Here is a 22087-nt window from a genome sequence, read left to right as displayed (position 1 = left end):
CATTCTCACATAGGTGTTCCTTTTGTCCAGGTGGGAAAGGGCAGTGTGGAGTGCAATAGAGATTGCATCATCTGTGCATCTGTTAGGGCGGTATGCAAATTGGAGTGGGTCTAGGGTTTCTGGGATAATGGTGTTGATGTGAGCCATAACCAGCCTGATCCTAAGAGGATCCTTGTGAGTAGGCTGAGGCCAATAGAGAGAGATAGGAATAACATGTGCTTCAGGAAGGTTGTTTGTTTTGGCGTTCGTGGCCATGGTTGTCAACTGTACTGCAGGAATGGGACATAAATCACAGATGATAGATGTTGTGGTTTAGAAAAGTAGGCTGATACATAGCCAATAGAGGTAGGTGGCAGCATGCACCTATAACAATTGTTTGAGGACCACCATTCTATAGGAAGAAGAAGAAGAAGAAGAAGAAGAAGAAGAAGAAGAAGAAGCAGCATTGTATGGCACTTTATGGGATGTGAACAGAGATATTAGATCAAGGAGGAGATAGGAATCCCATTGGCCAATAAATGGAGGCACGTATAATGCCCCACCCAGCAGACTGTCGATCAATCGTGTTCACCTTGTCATGCTGCGTTGTGGTTGCTAATTTAATCTTCATGCAATAGAGTACCACAGTATGAGTCATAATACCCATACAACCTAGCAGTCAAACAGGGAAATGGTTCCAATCGTTTTTCCACCATTCATTTTTCCCATAGGGGATTTTAGAAACACTTAAAATAAGGGCTGTGTTTTGATTACCGTGTAAATCTCTCTAGATAAGGTGACTTATCAATATATTCGCTTATCCCTCAAAATGAAATGCTAATTAGCTGCTAATGTGGCTATCATAAAGAACTACAAATGCTATGATGATATGGACAAGACTTCCAAATCGAGGCAAAAGTAAGAATCTCTGGATTAAGCATCTAATATTAACTAGATGTAGTAATGGAAAAATTGGCAACATTTCTTTAAATGGACAATTCTGTGAACTGTCTTGTGCAAATTTTAAATTGTCACAATACCTGTTAGCAAAGGTGTCAGCTAGAGATGACGTGCAGTAGCTTGTAGGGATTTGTGGTCTTGCATTATGTCTACTTTGATGCTAATTAGCATTTTCGAATCTGAGAGTAAATAGAACCGAATAAATTGATAAAAGTCACCTTGTCCGAGAGAGATTTACATGGTTATCAAAACGTCACGGCAGGGTAAGCCTACACAAAACACAGCCCATATTGTAAGTGTTTCTAAAAAACCCTATGGGAAATTTGAATGGTGAAAAAAAATCTGGAACCATTTCCCTGTTTGTGGGTATTATGACACCTCCACTGTGGGGCTCTATTCCTTCTCAGGGTATGAGTCAAGAAAGTGCCTATTTTCCTCGATTACAAAGCTATACAATATTACATATAGCAAGTTAATTATCTCACATCTCGGAAAATATTTGTAATGTTGTACTTCTTGTTGACGAAATTCATGCTAATGTTGGGTTTTCGAGCTAGCGCCCAATAGACTCCCATTCCCTCCTTGAAGGAGAGGTCTCCTTGTCACATAATCATTCCCAGAATGCACCGCGTGGTCCATTGACGTCGCATGGGCAACGTACACAATGGAGTTTTCCATCTCCTCAAAAGTATCTCTGACAGGAATTAACTAAGTGTTACACCCGGAAACATAATGCTAGTTCTGGATAAGAGCGTCTGCTAAATGACGTAAATGTAAATGTAGTTGTAGTTTTATGCGTTTACTGCTGATGGAGCTAGCGGTGTTGTGGCGGGTAAGATCATGTGTTGTTTTGTAAACTCCTATTCATCAATTAATTTGAAAATAGTATTCGCCCTTTGGGAAATTCGTTTGTTGAAATGTTGTTCTGTTGAGAAGAATTTCTAGGCTAGTAGCAAAGGCAGTTTGTTAGCTACTTAGCTAGCTAGCTTAGGTTGCTAGCCGTCATACCACAACAACAGGCGCTATGAGGATGCCATTGCCACTGATTGATGCCATGGCCAACACCACTCACTCAGTAAGAGTTAACATTTGTCAACTGAAGCTAGCTGAATGCGAACGTGTTCATACATACCACCTCTAGCTAGCTAACGTAAGTACTTTACAGAAGGAGCTGGGCAGATAAGTATTGACATTTGCTTTGAGTGTTAGCAAATACTAGTAGGAGTAACGTTAGCTAATAGTAGTGCACATATGTGTACAAAACATAGTATGTGTCTCATTTCTCTCCCCAAACCAACCTGAGCTGACAACTGGACAGGTAAAATCTAATTATCTGTACTTACGATTTAGGATATTCTATTCTGCCATATGGCTTCCCCCCCATCTTGTCAGACCAGTGCTGATCAAAGTGTCTAGAGGACACAAGGATAGGGAGATACTTTAGACTACTGATACATGCCCACCGTAAACTCTTTGCATGGTTGTTCTCAATCAATCTCACAGATGGTACTACACGATGAGTCTGGTCCGCAAACGCAAGTCCAGCTCTCTCAAAGGCGGCCCTGCCAAGTCTATTAGGACAGGGAAACTACAGTCTACTACAACACCAGCATCCTACAATGCATCATCACCACTCACAACAGAGGCCAGTGCCATCGTTACAATTTCCACGAAGGAGAGAGGCCCGGAGATCCATGGGACATCGTCGCCATGGAGACGGTCTCCCAGGTTCAAGAGTCATGGCCTGATTGGCCAGGTTCCCAGCTCAGACCTTCTTGTTGCTGAGGGTAAGTAGAGGAAAGGGAGACTGGGGCAAAGGAGAGTAGTTCTCACATTTAGCATTTAATGATACGTTTTATCTATGCCTCCTACCTAAGCAATTGATATAGGTAAATATGTGAGGCTCTTGGCTTTGCAGGATCTCCAGGTCAGGTAGAGAATGAAGAGGAGGCAGGCCATTGCAGCCCTGCACAGTGCCCCCCTCAGACAGAAGAGGAAACAGACCTGGTCATCACTATGGGTGAGGAGAACCTATATCTATTAACTGCCCGCCCTTAGCAACTAATCCTGAAACAGTACTCACATCTTGTATACAACATGAACAAGGTAAGGAACGGTGCACAAAATGACCTTGGAGCAGGACCTTATCCACAATCGATCCTGAAGTTTGCTCAGCTAACCATTTTCCTTTTATAGTATGAGTAAAGCATACTGTATGAGGGCAAGACTGATTGACTCTCTCTCCTTCTCTGTCAGATAACAAGCAGGGCGGGGGACACAAGGGCAGCAGGAAGAAGGGAGGGGTAAAGAGGAAGAAGAGAGCTGCGGACGGAGAGGTGGGGGGCGGAGAGCAGGGAGGGGCCAGTCCAGAGGTGGAGATTGACAGGGAGCTGGACCGTGAACTAGAGAACAAGTCCAGACAACACAACTTGACCACGGCCAACGTCCGCAACATCATTCATGTGAGTGCAGAGAGGGACCACTCACTACGACCCTACCACTAACTCATAGCTGCAACCATGCCGAATTTCCTTATGCAGCTAGTGTGGACTGTGGAAGCGTTGATTTCCTACAAAAACAATTTGCCTACAACCTCACATACTGACAGACAAATACAGACAGACTGATTGTAAGCCTGGTTTTAAACCTTTTTGACCTTTGACCCACAGGAAGTGATCACCAACGAGCATGTGGTGGCCATGATGAAAGCCGCAATCAATGAGACGGAGGCCGTGCCTGTCTTTGTGAGTGTCAACCATTGCATTTCCATGTCCAAATGAAGACTTGACACGTTCAAGTCTCTGTGTGCACTTTCATTTAACATCTTTCTCATCTACCTCTTAGGAACCCAAGATGACACGTTCCAAATTCAAGGAAGTGGTAGAAAAAGGAGTGGTGAGTTCACTGCCTCTAGTGTGTGCGTTTTAGCACACATTTAGATGTGCCATGTTATGCTATTGAGCCTCTTGTAATTGAATCTTTGTGTAATTTCAGGTAATTCCCACTTGGAACATCTCACCCATTAAAAAGGTCAATAAAGAGAAGGTAAGGGGATACCTAGTCAGTTGCACAACTGAATCCATTTAACCCAACACAATCAGAGAGGTGCGGGGGGCTGCCTTAACCGACATCCAGGTCATCGGTGCCTGGGGAGCAGTTGTTGTCGGTTAACTGCCTTGCTCAAGGACAGAACGGCAGATCTTTCCACCTTGCCTTCTCGGGGTTTCGAACCCAGCGACCTTTCGGTTACTGGCCCAACGCTCTTAACCGCTAGGCGACCTGCCGCCACCAATGAAAAACAATCAATCGTCCTGCTAATGCTGTTAAAGTTTAGTATCAAACACTCAATACCTAACTGGAAAGTATGGCACCGTACTAGAAAAGGCTGAAGTGCTTGTCCATTTTCAGGCCCAACAGTTTGTTGACATTCAACTAGCGGAGGAAGACTCCTCTGATGAAGAGTACTGCCCCGATGAAGAGGAGGAGGACGAGACAGCGGAAGATGTAAGATTCGTAGGATTTGGCTGTGTCTTGTTGTGAGCTTGTGGCCTGAAATAAAAAATACATATATTTTTTTTTAATGCATTGTAAGACATTCATCATGCTTACGGAGTCATTGTTGTAGTTAAATAAGCGAAACAAAGTGGTTCAGCTTTATCACCTTTTAGAATGCCATAGATACATTATGATTGTATATTTCAACACTTTAAATAGAACATGTGTTGTTTCTATATATATATATATATATATATATATATATATATAATAACTGTATTGAACTTTGTGTGTGTTGTAGACATTTCAGGAGAGTGACATGGAGAGCACGGCCTCGTCTCCTAGAGGAATCAGAAGAGGCTTCCACAGGGGAATACACACACAGTGGGACGACGACAGGAGCGTCAGCCCCATGCAGGTGACACACTCTAAAATACAATTTTAAATGTTTTTATTTGTAACAACATTTTTCTTTTTCATGTAAAATTAATAAAATACAGAATATTGCCTTTTGTAAATAGCATAATATGCTCTTGTTATTCTATTCTTGTGAGATACATTTCAATGTATTTCCTTTCCTCTTAGGTCCAACGCAGCAGGTCCAGACACCTGGCGGTGGAGGTGGTCCCCATGGGCCCTCCCCCTCCCCCCAACCTTCCTCCTCCCATGGCCCCCAGGGTTCTTCTACCACCAGGGCCCTTCCAGACTTCAGCTTCCTGGAGAAGCTCCATGCTGTGGAGGAGGAGCTGGCCGTCGGTCCAGTCTGCCTGGAGCCCTACCAGGTACCAGGGTGATTCCACACCATGATAGAACGAAAATATTTGCACTGTCTCAGATTGTTCTGGCAATTCTCACATATAAACTTAATTGGGAGGAATGATATTTCACATGCTTTTTTACATTTGTATCACAATTTTAGGTTATTTTTTAGACCTATACTGTACATGCCTCCTGTAAGACCCTATGATTTGTGAACTGAACATGATGCATACAAACTCTTGGTGTCATTATCCTCTTTATATTGTGCTCTAAAATATGGAGTATGTCTAGATTCAGAAATAAGAATTGTCACATTCATTTATTCAACATTTATAATTATTAATATCTCAAATACTCTAATTGATTTTGATTATTGTAAGACATATTGCTTAGAACAATATACTCTAGTACATCACATTTACAGAGTGGGTTCTCTGCTAATTCTGACGGTATGATTTGATCTGGTAACCTCCTGCTTTCGCTCTCCCAACCCCGTCCACCTCTCCATATTGTCTTTCCTATGTCTGTTCCTCCCTATTCCTCTCCCTCCACCACCCTCTGTCTCCCTCCCCCTCTCACAGCCACCCATGGCGGACGGTCTGATGGCGTGTCGTACTCGCTCCAAGAGGCCCCTCCGGGACGTCCCCATGGGCCAGCTGGAGGCAGAGCTCTGCGCCCCCGACATCACGCCTGACATGTACGGGTGTGGCTCCGCCCCCGAGGACCTCGAGTGGACCCACTGGCTTCAGGGCATCATGACCTCTGACATGTACAACGATGGTGAGGGGGTGGAGCGTGTGTGTGCTGCTCAATTCCAAATCCACTCCAAGCAACTACCCTCGGCAGCCAGTGTAGATGGCACATTCTCACAAAGCTGTCAAAAACCAAAAACAATTCTCAAGTGTCATTTTTCACAAAATGTCCTCTTGAATCACTGAGATTAGGATCTGTACTTATCTATTTCATCATTTATTATAGTTTTTTATCATATGTGTTTTACCAACATTTTCACAAAATTCTCATTATCCTATAAGTCCAAAAATAATAAATTAATATTCCTAAGAATTATTATTTTTTACATTGCTCCCCTAATGAGTTAAACATAACACTGAAAATAAAATTGAACTTCTTCCCAATTTGAGCTCTTCAGCCAGTTCTGTAATGAGAAGGACAAGTGGGGTAAACGGGGTGTTTTGAAAATATAAACCTCATTCTGAAGACCTATTAGCAAATAAGTTAACTTGGGGGCGGCAGATAGCCTAGTGGTTAGAGCGTAGGGCCAGTAACCGAAAGGTTGCTGGATCGAATCCCCGAGCGGACAAGGTTAACCCACTGTTCCCTGGTAGGCTGTCATTGTAAATAAGAATGTATTCTTAGCTGAAAATAAAAGCTGAAATATTGAACAAAAGTATAAATGCAACATGATTTTACGGAGTTACAGTTCATAGAAGGAAATCAGTCAATTGAAATAAATAAATTAGGCCCTAATCTATGAATTTCACATGACTGGGCAGGGGTGAAGCCAGGTCCAGCCAATCAGAATGAGTTTTTCCCCACAAAAAGGCATTATTACAGACATACTCCTCAGCACCCCGTCTCAGATGATCCCGCAGGGGGAGAAGCCGGATGTTGTCCTGGTCTGGCATGGTTACACGTGGCCTGCGGTTGACGTTGAAGCCGGCATATGGTAGAGAAATGAACATTCAAATCTCTGGCAACAGCTCTGGTTGACATACCCGCAGTCTGCATGCCAATTGCAGTCTCCTATCAGGGATGGGCAACAGTCCTCAGGGGCCTGATTGGTGACATACTTTTGCCCCTGCTAACACTCCTGACACCAATAATTAACTTACCATGGTCTTTAGTTTAGAATGCAATTAGTTTAATCAGTTGTGTTAGCTACAGGGCTGAGAGAAAATTGACACCAATCAGACAAACGAGGACTGGAGTTTCCCATCTCTGATCTATATAATGGATAGTGCTACTACTCTCTGACTTACTCACTCTTGCACTCTGTTCCCCTTTCTCAAATGTCCTTTCTCTTACTCTTTTCAGAGGAAGGCGACGATGATGACGACCCCGAGTATAACTTCCTGGCGGAGATCGACGAACCCGACGTGGAGGATTACCGTAACGACCGAGCCGTCCGCATCCCCAGTGAGTTACCATGGGGACCCTAGGGACGGGGCTGCCTAGCAGCCAAGAGATGGAGTCAGCTCATCTAGGCTGTGACTATGTCGGGCGCTGACCCTCATCTCCCGTTCTTCGTAATTCTTTTTCAGAAAAGGAAGTGAACCAGTTGATGGAGGAGTTGTTTGAGACCGTAAGAGACTGTGTGTTATGTTGTTTCTTTAGTCTCTTTCTTTTGTTGTGTGGTTGTCTATGTGTATTTATCTTTCTCTGTGTGCTCCAGTTCCAGGATGAGCTCACTGCTCAGGAGCAAGATGAGGAAGGACACGAGGAAGAGAGGGAGGAAGAGGCACCTGCCCTGGGGAAGCCCACCTTCAGTACCCCGCCAGATATCCCGTTAGTATACCCGCACATTTATGCACGTCATATACACACTGTTCTGCTGTTTTGTTACGGTGTCATCTTCACAAGTACACTCTGCTGCAGGAGGTTTTGGGGTCAATTGAATTCCATTTCTCAAATCTAATTTTTAACTGTGTAGACTAACAATAAAAATGCTGACTTACGGGTCATTTTATAACAATGCAGAGTTAAAAATACAACAGAAATAGTGACACGAGGAATAAATACACAGTGAATAACGAATTCATAGTCAGTTCAAAATGTAATTCTGAATATTAATGTCAACCTCTAATCTCAACCTTCAACTCGCCCACCAACCTCTATACCTTCGACTTGCCCACCAACCTCTATACCTTCGACTCGCCCACCAACCTCTATACCTTCGACTCGCCCACCAACCTCTATACCTTCGACTCGCCCACCAACCTCTATACCTTCGACTCGCCCACCAACCTCTATACCTTCGACTCGCCCACCAACCTCTATACCTTCGACTCGCCCACCAACCTCTATACCTTCGACTCGCCCACCAACCTCTATACCTTCGACTCGCCCACCAACCTCTATACCTTCGACTCGCCCACCCAGTGACATTTTTTCAATCTCCAATCACAACCTTCATACCTCTGAGTGACAACTTTCAACCTCTTCTGATTTGACCGCTGTATAGCTGACCCAGTTTGACCTATGATCTCTAGATTGGGGGACCCCATGGCGGAGGTGACAGCAGGGCGCTACCGTACGGTGAAGGAGCAGCTGGCCGCCATCCGGCATCACCGGGCCCTGCTGGAGAGCCAGGGCCTGTTGGCCCCCAGGGCCCTCGTCACCAAGCCCCGTGAGCCCCCACCTCCATTCACCCCCACCCTCTCCCACTGCCAGAGACTCCAGCTCCAGCAGCAAGTCCAGCAGGTCTGTGGTCCTTGTCTTTGTGTTGGGGTTAATTCCACAAAATTAAATTCCCTGTCCCTGTAAATTTATTTAATTCAATTCAAATTCCAGGTCAGTCTTTGAATTCAGAGATTATTCAATTCCTCTCAATTCCAATGTTAGGAAAATTCCAAGAATTCTATTCCCAATTAAATATTATGCCAAACAATTCCACAAATACGAATTAAATTCCCTCAGGCTTTCGGGCTGATCATGTCACTGTTTAGACAGCCTAGCTATACTTGGAAATATAGGAATACATGTTGAAATAATTAAAAACAAATACTGCAGTCAATTGTTTTATACTAAGTGCATTAATTCCATTAACTGGGACATTTACAAATATTTAAATTCTAAATTCCAATTGAATTCAATGCAAATTCTCCACTTCATGAGTGAATTGAATTGCAATTTCTAATTAAATTGGAATTGACCTGAACCCTGCGTTGTTACAGTTGAAATCGGAAGTTTACATACACTTAGGTTGGAGTCATTAAAACTCGTTTTTCAACCACTCCACAAATTTCTTGTTAACAAACTATAGTTTTGGCAAGTCGGTTAGGACATCTACTTTGTGCATGACACGTGTAATTTTTCCAACAATTGTTTACAGACAGATTATTTCACTTATAATTCACTGTATCACAATTCCAGTGGGTCAGAAGTTTACATACACTAAATTGACTGTGCCTTTTAAACAGCTTGGAAAATTCCAGAAAATGATGTCTTGGCTTTAGAAGATTCTGATAGGCTAATTGACATCATTTGAGTCAATTGGAGGTGTACCTGTGGATGTATTTCAAGGCCTACCTTCAAACTCAGTGCCTCTTTGCTTGACAACATGGGAAAATCAAAAGAAATCAGCCAAGACCTCAGAAAAAAAATTGTAGACCTCCACAAGTCTGGTTCATCCTTGGAATCAATTTCCAAATGCCTGAGGGTACCACGTTCGTCTGTACAAACAATAGTATGCAAGTATAAACACCATGGGACCACGCAGCCGTCACACCGCTCAGGAAGGAGATGCGTTCTATGTCCTAGAGATGGACGTACTTTGGTGCGAAAAGTGCAAATCAATCCCAGAACAACAGCAAAGGACCTTGTGAAGATGCTGGAGGAAACAGGTACAAAAGTATCTATATCCACAGTAAAATGAGTCCTATATCGACATAACCTGAAAGGCCGCACAGGAAGGAAGAAGCCACTGCTCCAAAATTGCCATTAAAAAAAGCCAGACTATGGTTTGCAACTGCACATGGGGACAAAGATTGTACTTTTTGGAAAAATGTCCTCTGATCTGATTAAACAAAAATAGAACTGTTTGGCCATAATGACCATCGTTATGTTTGGAGGAAAAGGGGGGAGGCTTGCAAGCAGAAGAACACCATCCCAACCGTGAAGCATGGGGGTGGCAGCATCATGTTGTGGGGGTGCTTTGCCGCAGGAGAGACTGGTGCACTTCATAAAATAGATGGCTTCATGAGGAAAGAAAATTATGTGGATATATTGAAGCAAAATCTCAAGACATCAGTCAGGAAGTTAAAGCTTGGTTGAAAATGGCTCTTCCAAATGGACAATGACCCCAGGCATACTTCCAAAGTTGTGGTAAAATGGCTTAAGGACAACAAAGTCAAGGTATTGGAGTGGCCATTACAAAGCCTCGATCTCAATCCTATAGAAAATTTGTGGGCAGAACTGAAAAAGTGTGTGCGAGCAAGGAGGCCTAGAAACCTAACTCAGTTACACCAGCTCTACATTTACATTTTAGTCATTTAGCAGACACTCTTATCCAGAGCGACTTACAGTAGAGTGCATACATTTTATTACATTTTTAAATACTGGCCCCCCCATGTGAATCGAACCCACAAACCTGGCGTTGCAAGCGCCATGCTCTACCAACTGAGCTACAGGGGAATATATAATAGCTCTGTCAGGAGGAATGTGCCAAAATTCACCCAACTTATTGTGGGAAGCTTGTGGAAGGCTACCTGAAACGTTTGACCCAAGTTAAACAATATAAAGGCAATGCTACCAAGTACTAACTGAGTGTATGTAAACTTGTGACCCACTGGGAATGTGATGAAAGAAATAAAAGCTGAAATAAATCATTCTCTCTACTATTATTCTGACATTTCACATTCTTAAAATAAAGTGGTGATCCTAACTGACCTAAGACGGGGGATTTTTACTAGGATTAACTGTCAGGAATTGGGAAAACTGAGTTTAAATGTATTTGGCTAAGGTGTATGTAAACTTCTGACTTGAACTGTATATTTGGTATTGATCTTTTATTTCATTGAGATAAACCTGTTAAAACAACAACAAAAATATCTAAATCAACCTAGGTCGTAAAATCCTGGTCAATCCTGGGTTCACAATGAAGATGACCTTTGTTTGTTTCTTGGTCAGTAATGACTGTATTTTCCTCTGTCTGCAGCACGTCCAGCTCTTAACCCAGGTCCAAATGTTGACCAGCCCGGTGGCTACACTGCAGAGCGAAGCTGCCACCACCAAGCAGTTCCTGGTCAGAGAGAAACATACTGACAAACACACTAAAAACATACTCTCATTCTCTCTCTGATACTCCCACCATATCTCCCTCCCTTTTCATCTCTCTCTCTCTCTCAAAATATATATAGTTAATGTGCTCCTTCCCTACCTCTTCCTCAGATGGAGTTACAGATGTTTGCCCAGCGTGGGGAGTTGACCCGGGGCCAAGTGGAGCCAGGCTTCACCAGTGTGTTCAAAGCCTGTAACCTACAGGGGGCACTGTCACTACTAGAGGAGCTCTCACTGTCCCCAATCCCTTACCAAGAAGCCCCTAACGAGCCACGAACAAGCAGGAGAGGTAAGCGTGCGCGAGAGCTATGACGATAGTCAAATTGATGAGGTAAAGACAACTTCTGATAAACATATACTCCGTTTCATTACAACATACCCGTCTCAATTGAAAATATTTGGACTCACTTAGGATGTTGGGCCTAATTCATGTTTGTTTAATCTTTCTCACACTAACTGGTTCGTTGTGTGTTACCAGTCCGGAAGCATCCGTCGATGCCCCCCCAGCTGGCATGGCTGTTTGCCACGCGGCCGGTTTTCCTGTACCCCGAGCTACTGCCCCACGTCAGCCTGGACCCAGCCCTGCACTCTGCCCGCTCCGTCAGCATGTTCACCGCAGGAGAGGACTGGTAAGAATAACCTATTAAATATCATGACTATACGTTATACCCTCCTAGAATGCCCATATTACACTGTATATGCTCTGTTAAATGCACACCGTCCTAAACCAATTTGTTTCCGTAGTACGTAAACTTGGAATCTAAATTAATTTGATTTCTGTATGCTTTTTGTGTCAACAACTCACTGAGAAATAAACTAAGTCCTTAGGCTGAGTTTTTTTGCTCTTCGCCATTTTGTTTTTCCAGCCTGATCGTCCTGGGCCTGAGGAACCTGGGGGAGACCCTCCAGCCCAAGGAGCTGCTGTGTCACTACCTGCTCCGCGCCAAGAAGGTGTCTCAGCTCCGTGACCACATTTTGGAGAAGTGTAAACCCACCCATGCCAACAACGTCATCAAGGTAGAACCTGGATCTACAAATTCTATACAGTATTACTAAAGTAAGTGTTAGTGGGACTATTTATCGTTTGGGATAGTGCACATACATTTTTCTAAATGACTTGTTTCTAGTTAGTTAGTTTGCTAGTTTCTTTAATTAACTTGGACCTGTTTTATAGGCCAGGAGAGATTATAATCTACACTCTAGATTTCTTCACGTAGACATAGTGGCAAGAAAAAGTATGCAAATCTTTTGGAATTACTTGGATTTCTGCATAAATTGGTCATAAAATGTAATCTGATCTTCAGCTAGGTCACAACAATAGACAAACACAGTCTGCTTAAACTTATAACACACGAACAATTATACTTTTTCATGTCTTTGTTGAACACACCATGTAAAAATTCACAGTGCAGGGTGGAAAAAGTATGTGAACCCTTGGATTTAATAGTTAAATAAAAATAACTGGTTGGCCCTCCTTTGACAGCAATAACCTGAACCAAATGTTTTTTGTAGTTGCGGATCAGACCTGCACAATGGTCAGGAGGAATTTTGGACCATTCCTCTTTACAAAACTGTTTTAGTTCAGCAATATTCTTTGGATGTCTGGTGTGAACTGCTCTCTTGAGGTCATGCCACAGCATCTCAACCGGGTTGAGGTCAGGACTCTGACTGGGCCACTCCAGAAGGCGTATTTTCTTCTGTTGAAGCCATTCTGTTGTTGATTTACTTCTGTGTTTTGCGGCGTTGTCCTGTTGCATCACCCAACTTCTGTTGAGCTTCAATTGGCGGACAGATAGCCTTACATTCTCCTGCAAAATGTCTTGATAAACATGGGAATTCATTTTTCCGTCGATGATAGCAAGCTGTCCAAGCCCTGAGGCAGCAAAGCAGCACCAAACCCTGATGCTCCCTCCACCATACTTTACAGTTGGGATGAGGTTTTTATGTTGGTGTGCTGTGCCTTTTTTTCTCCACACATAGTGTTGTATGTTCCTTCCAAACAACTCAACTGTAGTTTCATCTGTCCACAGAATATTTTGACGGTAGCGCTGTGGAACATCCAGGTGCTCTTTTGCGAACTTCAGACGTGTAGCAATGTTTTTTTTGGACAGCAGTGGCTTCTTCCGGGGTGTCCTCCAATGAACACCATTCTTGTTTAGTGTTTTACGTATTGTGGACTCGTCAGCAGAGATGCTAGCATGTTCCAGAGATTTCTGTAAGTCTTTAGCTCACACTCTAGGATTCTTCTTAACCTCATTGAGCGTTCTGTGCTGTGCTCTTGCGGTCATCTTTGCAGGACAGCCACTCCTAGGGAGAGTAGCAACAGTTCTGAACTTTCTCCATTTGTAGACAATTTGTCTTACCATGGACTGATGAACATCAAGGCTTTTAGAGATCATTTTGTAACCCTTTCCAGCTTTATGCAAGTCAACAATTCTTAGTCTTCTGAGATACCTTTTGTTCGAGGCATGGTTCACATCAGGCAATGCTTCTTGTGAATAGCAAACTCAAATGTTTAGTGTGTTTATAGGGCAGGGCAGCTCTAACCAACATCTCCAATCTCATCTCATTGACTGGACCACAGGTTAGTTGACTCCTGACTCCAATTAGCTTTAGGAGAAGTCATTAGCCTAGGGGTTCACATACTTTTCCCAACCTACACTGTGAATGTTTAAATGATGTATTCAATAGAGACAAGAAAAATACAATAATTTGTGTATTGGTAGTTTAAGCACACTGTGTTTTGTCTATTGTTGTGACTTAAAATTTGATGACCAATTTATGCAGAAATCCAGGTAATTCCAAAGGGTTCACATACTTTCTCTTGCCACTGTATCCACATACATTAACTAATACTCAACTAAATGTTAGCGATGACCATAAACAATAAGAACGAATGGGCCTCAAAAAGTGCCTCTCCCTACGTCTTTTTCAGGCCTACCGGCTCCAGAAGGTGGTCCAGCCCATGCCAGTAGCCTGTGAACGAGTGAACCCGGGTGACCTGCGCCCCTCAGTGGAGAGAGACGAGAGAGCCATGCCCGGATGGCTGGGGGTACCAACCAACACTTAGAATACTACTGCCTGATCCCAATCACAAATCAACAACTAGGATAGTTAGAAACTATATTGTTGGCTACTTAGCATTCCAATTTTCCTAGGGGAGCTTCCACCGTATTGCAAACACTTATTGTCTTCTAACAATAAAGGTTGTTTCAGACTGAAAGTTTGTTTGTATCAGTTAAGATAAGTCAACTTTGTTTGGATATTTGGATAACTAAATAGTTAATATTGATTTAAATACTTGTTCAATTGCTACAGAGAAGTTTGCCTTATATCTACGAGGCAATCGAAGATCTCAACAGCTCGCCAGATGCGGAAACCATGTCGGCCTGTCAATCAAAGAAAGCCCCACTCAACACGCTTCTCTTCAGTTCTTCCAGAACCTTGGACTACAGCTTCCCACCCGCGACTCGCTACCCGCCCCAACTCCCCGACAGCCTTTCATTCCAGCGCTGCGGCTTCAGGCGCTGTCACCCTCCACCAGACTGTGACCTCTCGCTGTCCCTTGCTGTATCGCACAGTGCCACCCACAGTCTGAAAAGTGGAACTACACGCTCAGAAAATAATTTGCAGACGGGTGCTGTGATTCAGCAGGGCATGACCCACCACGAACTGCAACCCATCCACCCTGCAACATCCAAACCTCCTTCTCTTCAGCATCCCACCAAGCCTCATCTGAAACATCCCCTCAGGCCTCAACCCAAACCTTCCCAGAAGCCCCTGCAAGTCATTCTCAATTTGCCTGCCCCAGTGGCTGCAGCTGTCCTTTGTCCCGCTCATTCCGCCAGGGTATTGGCCTCCCGATTGTCCCATTCCGCTCCATTGGCCAAAGACCTGGTTGCTGGGAAGTTCAGCACGCTCGCCAACCTCCGCAGGCTGCCCAGGCTGCTGCCAGCTCCTCCACCCAACAACAAGAACCCTCCACAAACAAACCTGAATACCGTGACACCTAACAGTGGAGCAAACCTCCTTTGGTTTTCTCATATGAATAGTAGAACAGCCTCCTCTAGTACCGAAACCCAAACCTCTGTCTCTACTACGATTCCTATCGAACAATTCAAGGACAAATCCTCCAGGACCAGCCGGCGGGTGACGAAGGAACTCAAAAGCAGCCTGAAGAGTGAGGGTCAGCCCCAGCCTTCAGCCTCCCCGGAACCCCCTGCCCTGGACCAGGCTCTGACCCCAGACGACTGTGTCACAGTTGTAATGGAGGAAGAGGGGGGAGATGAAGAGAAAGAGGACTGTGGCAGGGAAGAGGAGGATGGGGATGATTTTGGAATGACCCTCCTGGCCCTGTCTGAGTCCTCGGCCGGTCCCCCGAGGAGCGTTGACTGCATTGACTCCATGGAGGTGCAGGCGATAACGCTGACCCTATCACCCAGGCCGTCGGGCATGGGGGACGGAGGGAGAGAGGGTGACGAGGGGAGGGGAGACAGACATCGGGAGGTAGAGGAAGCGGTGTCACCAGCCTCCGAGGTGTCCACATTGTCTGTGCCAGAGCTGCAAGTGAGTGAGATCATGCGACACGTTGATATTACAACATATTAATAAATTGTATTTACCAAGTTCTGTACACGTATATCACACGCCTCATAGTTTTGGTTTGTGTGTTATCTTTCCTTGTAGGAGACGATGGAGAAACTGTCACGGCTGGCGTCAGGGGGGAGGTCAGAGGACTCGGAAGAAGGCGAACGATCAGGCACACCCTCAGGTTAGCGTCCCGCCAATCTTTAAAAACCACAACATGTAGGGGGACACGCACTGTTTTTCCACTAGGATTATTTACAGCAGCGGTTGCAAAGTTAGCAGGAGGGGGGGGGTTCCTGCGCAGGGCAGCGCATGCGGTCTTCCTGGGGCATATCTATATGTCTCCATTATAAATAAAACTTGTTTTTATTTTTTGCAGTGTAGGCCACAATTTGCAGTAGCAGCCGCTGCTAAATGTGTATGGGGGGAACACTTCACATAGAATTGAATAGGTTTATGAAATATACTGCTCAAAAAAATAAAGGGAACACTTAATCAACACATCCTAGATCTGAATGAAAGAAAAAATCTTATTAAATACTTTTTTCTTTACATAGTTGAATGTGCTGACAACAAAATCACACAAAAATAATCAATGGAAATCCAATTTATCAACCCATGGAGGTCTGGATTTGGAGTCACACTCAAAATTAAAGTGGAAAACCACACTACAGGCTGATCCAACTTTGATGTAATGTCCTTAAAACAAGTCAAAATGAGGCTCCGTAGTGTGTGTGGCCTCCATGTGCCTGTATGACCTCCCTACAACGCCTGGGCATGCTCCTGATGAGGTGGCGGATGGTCTCCTGAGGGATCTCCTCCCAGACCTGGACTAAAGCATCCGCCAACTCCTGGACAGTCTGTGGTGCAACGTGGCGTTGGTGGATGGAGCGAGACATGATGTCCCAGATGTGCTCAATTGGATTCAGGTCTGGGGAACGGGCGGGCCAGTCCATAGCATCAATGCCTTCCTCTCGCAGGAAGTGCTGACACACTCCAGCCACATGAGGTCTAGCATTGTCTTGCATTAGGAGGAACCCAGGGCCAACCGCACCAGCATATGGTCTCACAAGGGGTCTGAGGATCTCATCTCGGTACCTAATGGCAGTCAGGCTACCTCTGGCGAGCACATGGAGGGCTGTGCGGCCCCCCAAAGAAATGCCACCCCACACCATGACTGACACACCGCCAAACCGGTCATGCTGGAGGATGTTGCAGGCAGCAGAACGTTCTCCACGGTGTCTCCAGACTCTGTCACGTCTGTCACATGTGCTCAGTGTGAACCTGCTTTCATCTGTGAAGAGCACAGGGCGCCAGTGGCGAATTTGCCAATCCTGGTGTTCTCTGGCAAATGCCAAACGTCCTGCACGGTGTTGGGCTGTAAGCACAACCCCCACCTGTGGACGTCGGGCCCTCATACCACCCTCATGGAGTCTGTTTCTGACCGTTTGAGCAGACACATGCACATTTGTGGCCTGCTGGAGGTCATTTTGCAGGGCTATGGCAGTGCTCCTCCTGCTCCTCCTTGCACAAAGGCAGAGGTAGCAGTCCTGCTGCTGGGTTGTTGCCCTCCTACGGCCTCCTCCACGTCTCCTGATGTACTGGCCTGTCTCCTGGTAGCGCATCCATGCTCTGGACACTACGCTGACAGACACAGTAAACCTTCTTGCCACAGCTTGCATTGATGTGCCATCCTGGATGAGCTGCACTACCTGAGCCACTTGTGTGGGTTGTAGACTCCGTCTCATGCTACCACTAAAGTGAAAGCACCGCCAGCATTCAAAAGTGACCAAAACATCAGCCAGGAAGCATAGGAACTGAGAAGTGGTCTGTGGTCCCCACCTGCAGAACCACTCCTTTATTGGGGGTGTCGTGCTAATTGCCTATAATTTCCACCTGTTGTCTATTCCATTTGCACAACGGCATGTGAAATTTATTGTCAATCAGTGTTGCTTCCTAAGTGGACAGTTTGATTTCACAGAAGTGTGATTGACTTGGAGTTACATTGTGTTGTTTAAGTGTTCCCTTTATTTTTTTGAGCAGTGTATATCAATGCTATCAGATTTCTACAAAGTCCTAGGGGTCTGTTTGGAATTAGGGAGTCCTCTTGCTGTTCTCCCATCTAACCACACCTGCTGGGTTTGATTTGTCCTTCCCAGGCTGCTGTAGTAGCACCCCCAACCCTCCCAGCTCAAAGCACGAGCAGCATCACACTGGAGAAGTTGCCAGCGAGGGCATGTCCAAAAGCCCACCAATCCTCTACGGCGATGACGACGTACTCGACAGCGACCCCCTGAGGGAGAAGAAGGAAATAGCCTTCGCTCAGAATTATCTCAACAGGGTAAATAATAATTAATTTTATTTATAAAGCTAATTTCTCGCACCCAAAGCGCTTAAAAGGCTGCAAAGGCTTTTTCTGTCTGATTAACACCCCTAGCATTGAGCAAAGTTGGCCAAAATAATAATTTGAAATAGACTGGGGTGGCATTCAATTCGATACTACATCGGAATAAGGCAGCTTGCGATTGCATGCAGTGTATCACATGCAATACGTTGTTGCACTGTTTACAGTTATAACCACCCTCTCATCAACACCATTTAGATTTCTGCCTAAATAGACATACCCAAACGTGATTATTTTTCACGAGACGGCCATTAACAACTGTTGCGTAGTTTCAGAAAGGTCTGGAACTCACCTTTCTGGTAAAAATAGTTATGAATTGCTGAGGTGTACTCACTTTGAGGACGCAAGTACATAGTACTAATATCAGATTTTTCATAATGATTTCTAAATATAGAAACAATCAAATTATAAACGACTTACTATAAGATTTCACCTTTAGAACAGTAAAATAAATGTGATCACACTTAGTGACAGTACAATATTGGCACAAGTTCATATAACTGACGAGAGACCTTTCTCCTAAACGTCCACTGAGCGGCGCAGACGCCATTCAAATGTGTGCAGGTTTGTTACAACTGCGGCTTTAAGCAGGAATTGATTTCGGCCATCTGTGACCAAGAGAAAGTGGTCTTGTTTAAATTCTATGAAATGTAGTCTTTTCCGGTTGAGAGCTGTCCATCTGACTGAGAATATCACAGTGAGATGAAACCTCAACTGTTGTATTCGCTAGACTGTCCCCTTTCGTATACCGTCTCCCAGGCTGGGCTCAGTCACTCAGAGGAAGAGCAAATCGATTATTTGTCTGGATAGGCCAGAAAATCACTCCTTATGCAAATGTGGGGTCTAAAACCTGACACTTCAAGTCAGCGCCGCTGAGAGAGTGGTAGCACAGAGCAGACAGATGGGGGTTTCTGGCACTAGAAGGAACAGGACCTTACGACAGTCACAGAGCGCTTTGTACACCAGAATGTCAGTCGGAACCAGTCCAGAACCGCCCAAAATCCCCTATATAGGGGACATAACAGCTAAGAGCTTAAGAAATCCTTAATCCTACTGCAAATATAACTCTCTTGCTCTTTATGACCAGGTGTGCCATGCCCTGCAGGAGGTGCCGGGGCGTGTGGAGGACTTTCTGGAGGTACTCTATGAGTTTGAGCAGGACGGAGATGAGTACACCTCTGTGGAACTCTTCACCAGGCTAAAGCCTGTTCTGAATGAGTGGCCGGAGCTGCTCCGAGACTTTGCTGCCTTCCTCCATCTCGAACAAGCCCAGGAGTGTGGACTGGTATGTGCTGGCTTGGCCTTCTATTCACTTTGTAAATACACACTTTGAAACTTGTCGTGTGTGTGTGTGTGTGTGTGATTTCATCAAAACTAAAGCCCACTGGTCTGTTATTTGTGTGTGACAGCCAGTGGTCAGTGTTAATGTTCCTCCTCCACCTGCCGTAGCTCGCAGAACAGCAGGCATTTGAGCGGAGCCGGCGCTTCCTGCGACAGCTGGAGCTGAGCTTCGGGGAAACCTCCTCGCGCTACTACAAGATAGTGAGCGTCCTTCAAGGAGGCCCTACTCTCAGCCCTGCTGGCATCAAGGAGGTGTGCTTGGGAGTGCTACATTGATTTCACATGAGCAGAATGTTCTACTTTTTAACTTGGAAAACGGCAATATAGCGTAATATCAAAGCTAGCGAAGCAGATGGGAGTGAAATATCATAGTGGAGGAGGGTCAATTTATTCATCAGATTCGAGAGGTAGTTTATTAGGACATTAGATGTCTCTTTATCTTTCAGATGAAAGCTCAGATGGCCACCCTTCTCCAAGGTCACACCCACCTGCAGGGGGAATTCTGGGGGTTTTTCAACGAGCTCCACATACGGCCCTCGCTACAGTGTCAGACTGAGAACAGAGGCTGTGGTGGTGTGACCAACACAAACTCCACTTCCCAGAGGTCATCAGCAGCAAATGCCAAGAGATGCCAAGGTCCTAAAACCCCAAAAGCCAATCGAGTAAGGGAGGATGAAGCGGATGAGGAGAAAGAAGGGGATCGCTCTAACCGCCCAGTCTGTGCCAAAAACATCTCGCTTACACCCAGTGGAGAGAAAGTCATCCTCTGGACCAGGTTAGATCCATTGTCCTCCTGTTGTATACTCATTTAAGGAGTGGGATGCAAAGTGTATTCTACCATTCTGGTGTATTGTCAAATAGATGCTTCGCAATTGAAATAATTGTATTCAATCTTGTTTCATTATTGTTATTATTTAACAGGGAGGCGGACCGTGCCATCTTGACCGCCTGCCAACAGAAGGGAGCTAATAAAAGCACCTTTCAGACCGTCTCCACCCAACTTGACAACAAGACAGCCAATGAGGTGAGAGAGAACCACACCCACTTCTACACCTTACCACTTCCCATAGCCCCACTATGGGGCTGAAAGAACAGGATAGCAATGTGAAGGAAACTGCTAGTTTGGGTAGAACCATAACCATGTTACTTCCTATTTAGATCTGTGAAGGGCCAGCAGCTAGACCAATGGATACTAAAATGGAATTGGGTCTGTGTTTGATTTAAGATGTTTCCTTTGAGGAGGTGGCCATTTTACCCTTTTATCCCTTTACTGTAACTTCCCTAAACATGTCTCCTCTAGGTTTGCGCCCGTTTCCAGGACCTCATGCGCCTGTTCCGTTTCTCCACGCAACGGGTCTGCTCCGATGAGGACGCTAGTGACACAGAGCAGCCAACCAGCAGCAGGGAGCCAGAACTGGACTGAACCGGACCCAACACCAGGGCTGCGATCAGCGGGGAAAACGTGGAACATTCAAATGGACATATACTGAGCGTGGCCCAGGGGAAGAGTACTGTTATAACAGTCAGCTGGACTGACCTGAGAGCAGTCCAAGCTACAGAAAAGGAGGAGCACTTGATTTAACAATCTCTGAATACTTGGCTGGGACTGTATAAGAATCTCTGACTCAACATTATAGGGGACTGCAAAGACATGTCTCCCTTTGATGGCGCTATATGGGTCCACTAATGAGAGGATTTTTTACTATTATGTGCCATGTGCAGGCCACATGAGGTTCCTGGTGCAATGAACCATGTAGGTGGGAGGAGGTGCAGCAACTGTGAAGTACAATTGTCTTGATTGTATAAAAGAGATGGATTGCAGAATGTGTAAAATTGGTCGTGGCTCCGCATAATATTTAGTTTGCTGTTCAGGGGATTTCAATGAAAACGGACATATATACAGTAGCACAATCATGTTGAAATGATCAGCTGAAATATATATGAAATATGTTGTTAAAGGGGAAAACGGGTAATTGATTTCCAACAACCAGGTCAGGCGCCATGCCTAAGCGACATAGTCGGTCGCCTTGGGATCTCAACTTACTGTTACTCACAACTTACTGTTGAGTTGGAATAGTAGAATACACAAGGTGCAATTTCGAAATTTGCTTGTGCACCAGCAGTTTTTCTCATCAGTTACTGACAGTCACTAAATTTGCTATGTCAGCTAACCATTTTTAGATTGGTAAATTAGTCTTGCCTAGGGCCCCCAAATGGCTAGGGCAGCCCTGTTTCCAATTGTACAGTTTGCCATTGTGTTTTGTAATGAATCTACTGGTCTTGAGTGGGTGGGCAATTGTGTATATTTGAATTAAATGTACACATTTGTTTTACAGAATAAAACAGTGGTGCCTTCCAGTTTATTGTTGTGTTAAAATAAAACATGAATGGGATTCTTACTTATAGTATTTGATGTCTGTTAATTGATGGCGTATATATTTGGGACAGGTGTTCTGTACTGTATGAAGCCTGTCATTTGGTCATGTGTGATGATATGGACCTTGGTTGCACTATGATTGACATCAAAGTGGACCGATGTACTAC

General features: G+C 44.8%; 1 protein-coding gene across 1 annotated transcript; it reads left to right on the top strand.

Annotated features, from left to right (window-relative positions):
- The first annotated feature begins 1447 nt into the window (after positions 1–1447).
- Positions 1448–21942, top strand: LOC106588326 (GON-4-like protein). Its single transcript, XM_045709475.1, has 29 exons — positions 1448–1771; positions 2443–2726; positions 2858–2959; positions 3196–3401; positions 3609–3683; positions 3784–3834; positions 3934–3984; positions 4348–4443; positions 4736–4852; positions 5020–5087; positions 5120–5216; positions 5775–5973; positions 7249–7350; positions 7476–7516; positions 7607–7719; positions 8424–8634; positions 11090–11176; positions 11323–11500; positions 11690–11840; positions 12078–12228; positions 14147–14263; positions 14530–15777; positions 15898–15982; positions 17958–18139; positions 19290–19487; positions 19652–19795; positions 19990–20318; positions 20465–20567; positions 20844–21942. Exons 2-29 carry the CDS (start codon positions 2456–2458, stop codon positions 20964–20966), a joined length of 4896 nt encoding a protein of 1631 aa, XP_045565431.1. The 5' UTR covers positions 1448–1771; positions 2443–2455; the 3' UTR covers positions 20967–21942.
- Positions 21943–22087: the final 145 nt, after the last annotated feature.

Source organism: Salmo salar, chromosome ssa27 (assembly GCF_905237065.1).
Source record: "Salmo salar chromosome ssa27, Ssal_v3.1, whole genome shotgun sequence".
Taxonomy (NCBI): Eukaryota; Metazoa; Chordata; class Actinopteri; order Salmoniformes; family Salmonidae; genus Salmo; species Salmo salar.
The sequence above is the reverse complement of the archived record's forward strand: the minus strand, read 5'-3'. Positions and strand labels throughout refer to the sequence as shown.

What these genes read in the sequence shown, in the direction of transcription:
- LOC106588326 (XM_045709475.1), top strand. Translation starts at nt 2,456, where the DNA reads ATGAGTCTGGTCCGCAAACGCAAGTCCAGCTCTCTCAAAGGCGGCCCT. An exon ending in AAAAGGTCAATAAAGAGAAG is followed by an intron (nt 3,985 to 4,347) that starts GTAAGGGGATAC and finishes GTCCATTTTCAG; the next exon opens with GCCCAACAGTTTGTTGACAT. An exon ending in ACAACAAGACAGCCAATGAG is followed by an intron (nt 20,568 to 20,843) that starts GTGAGAGAGAAC and finishes TGTCTCCTCTAG; the next exon opens with GTTTGCGCCCGTTTCCAGGA.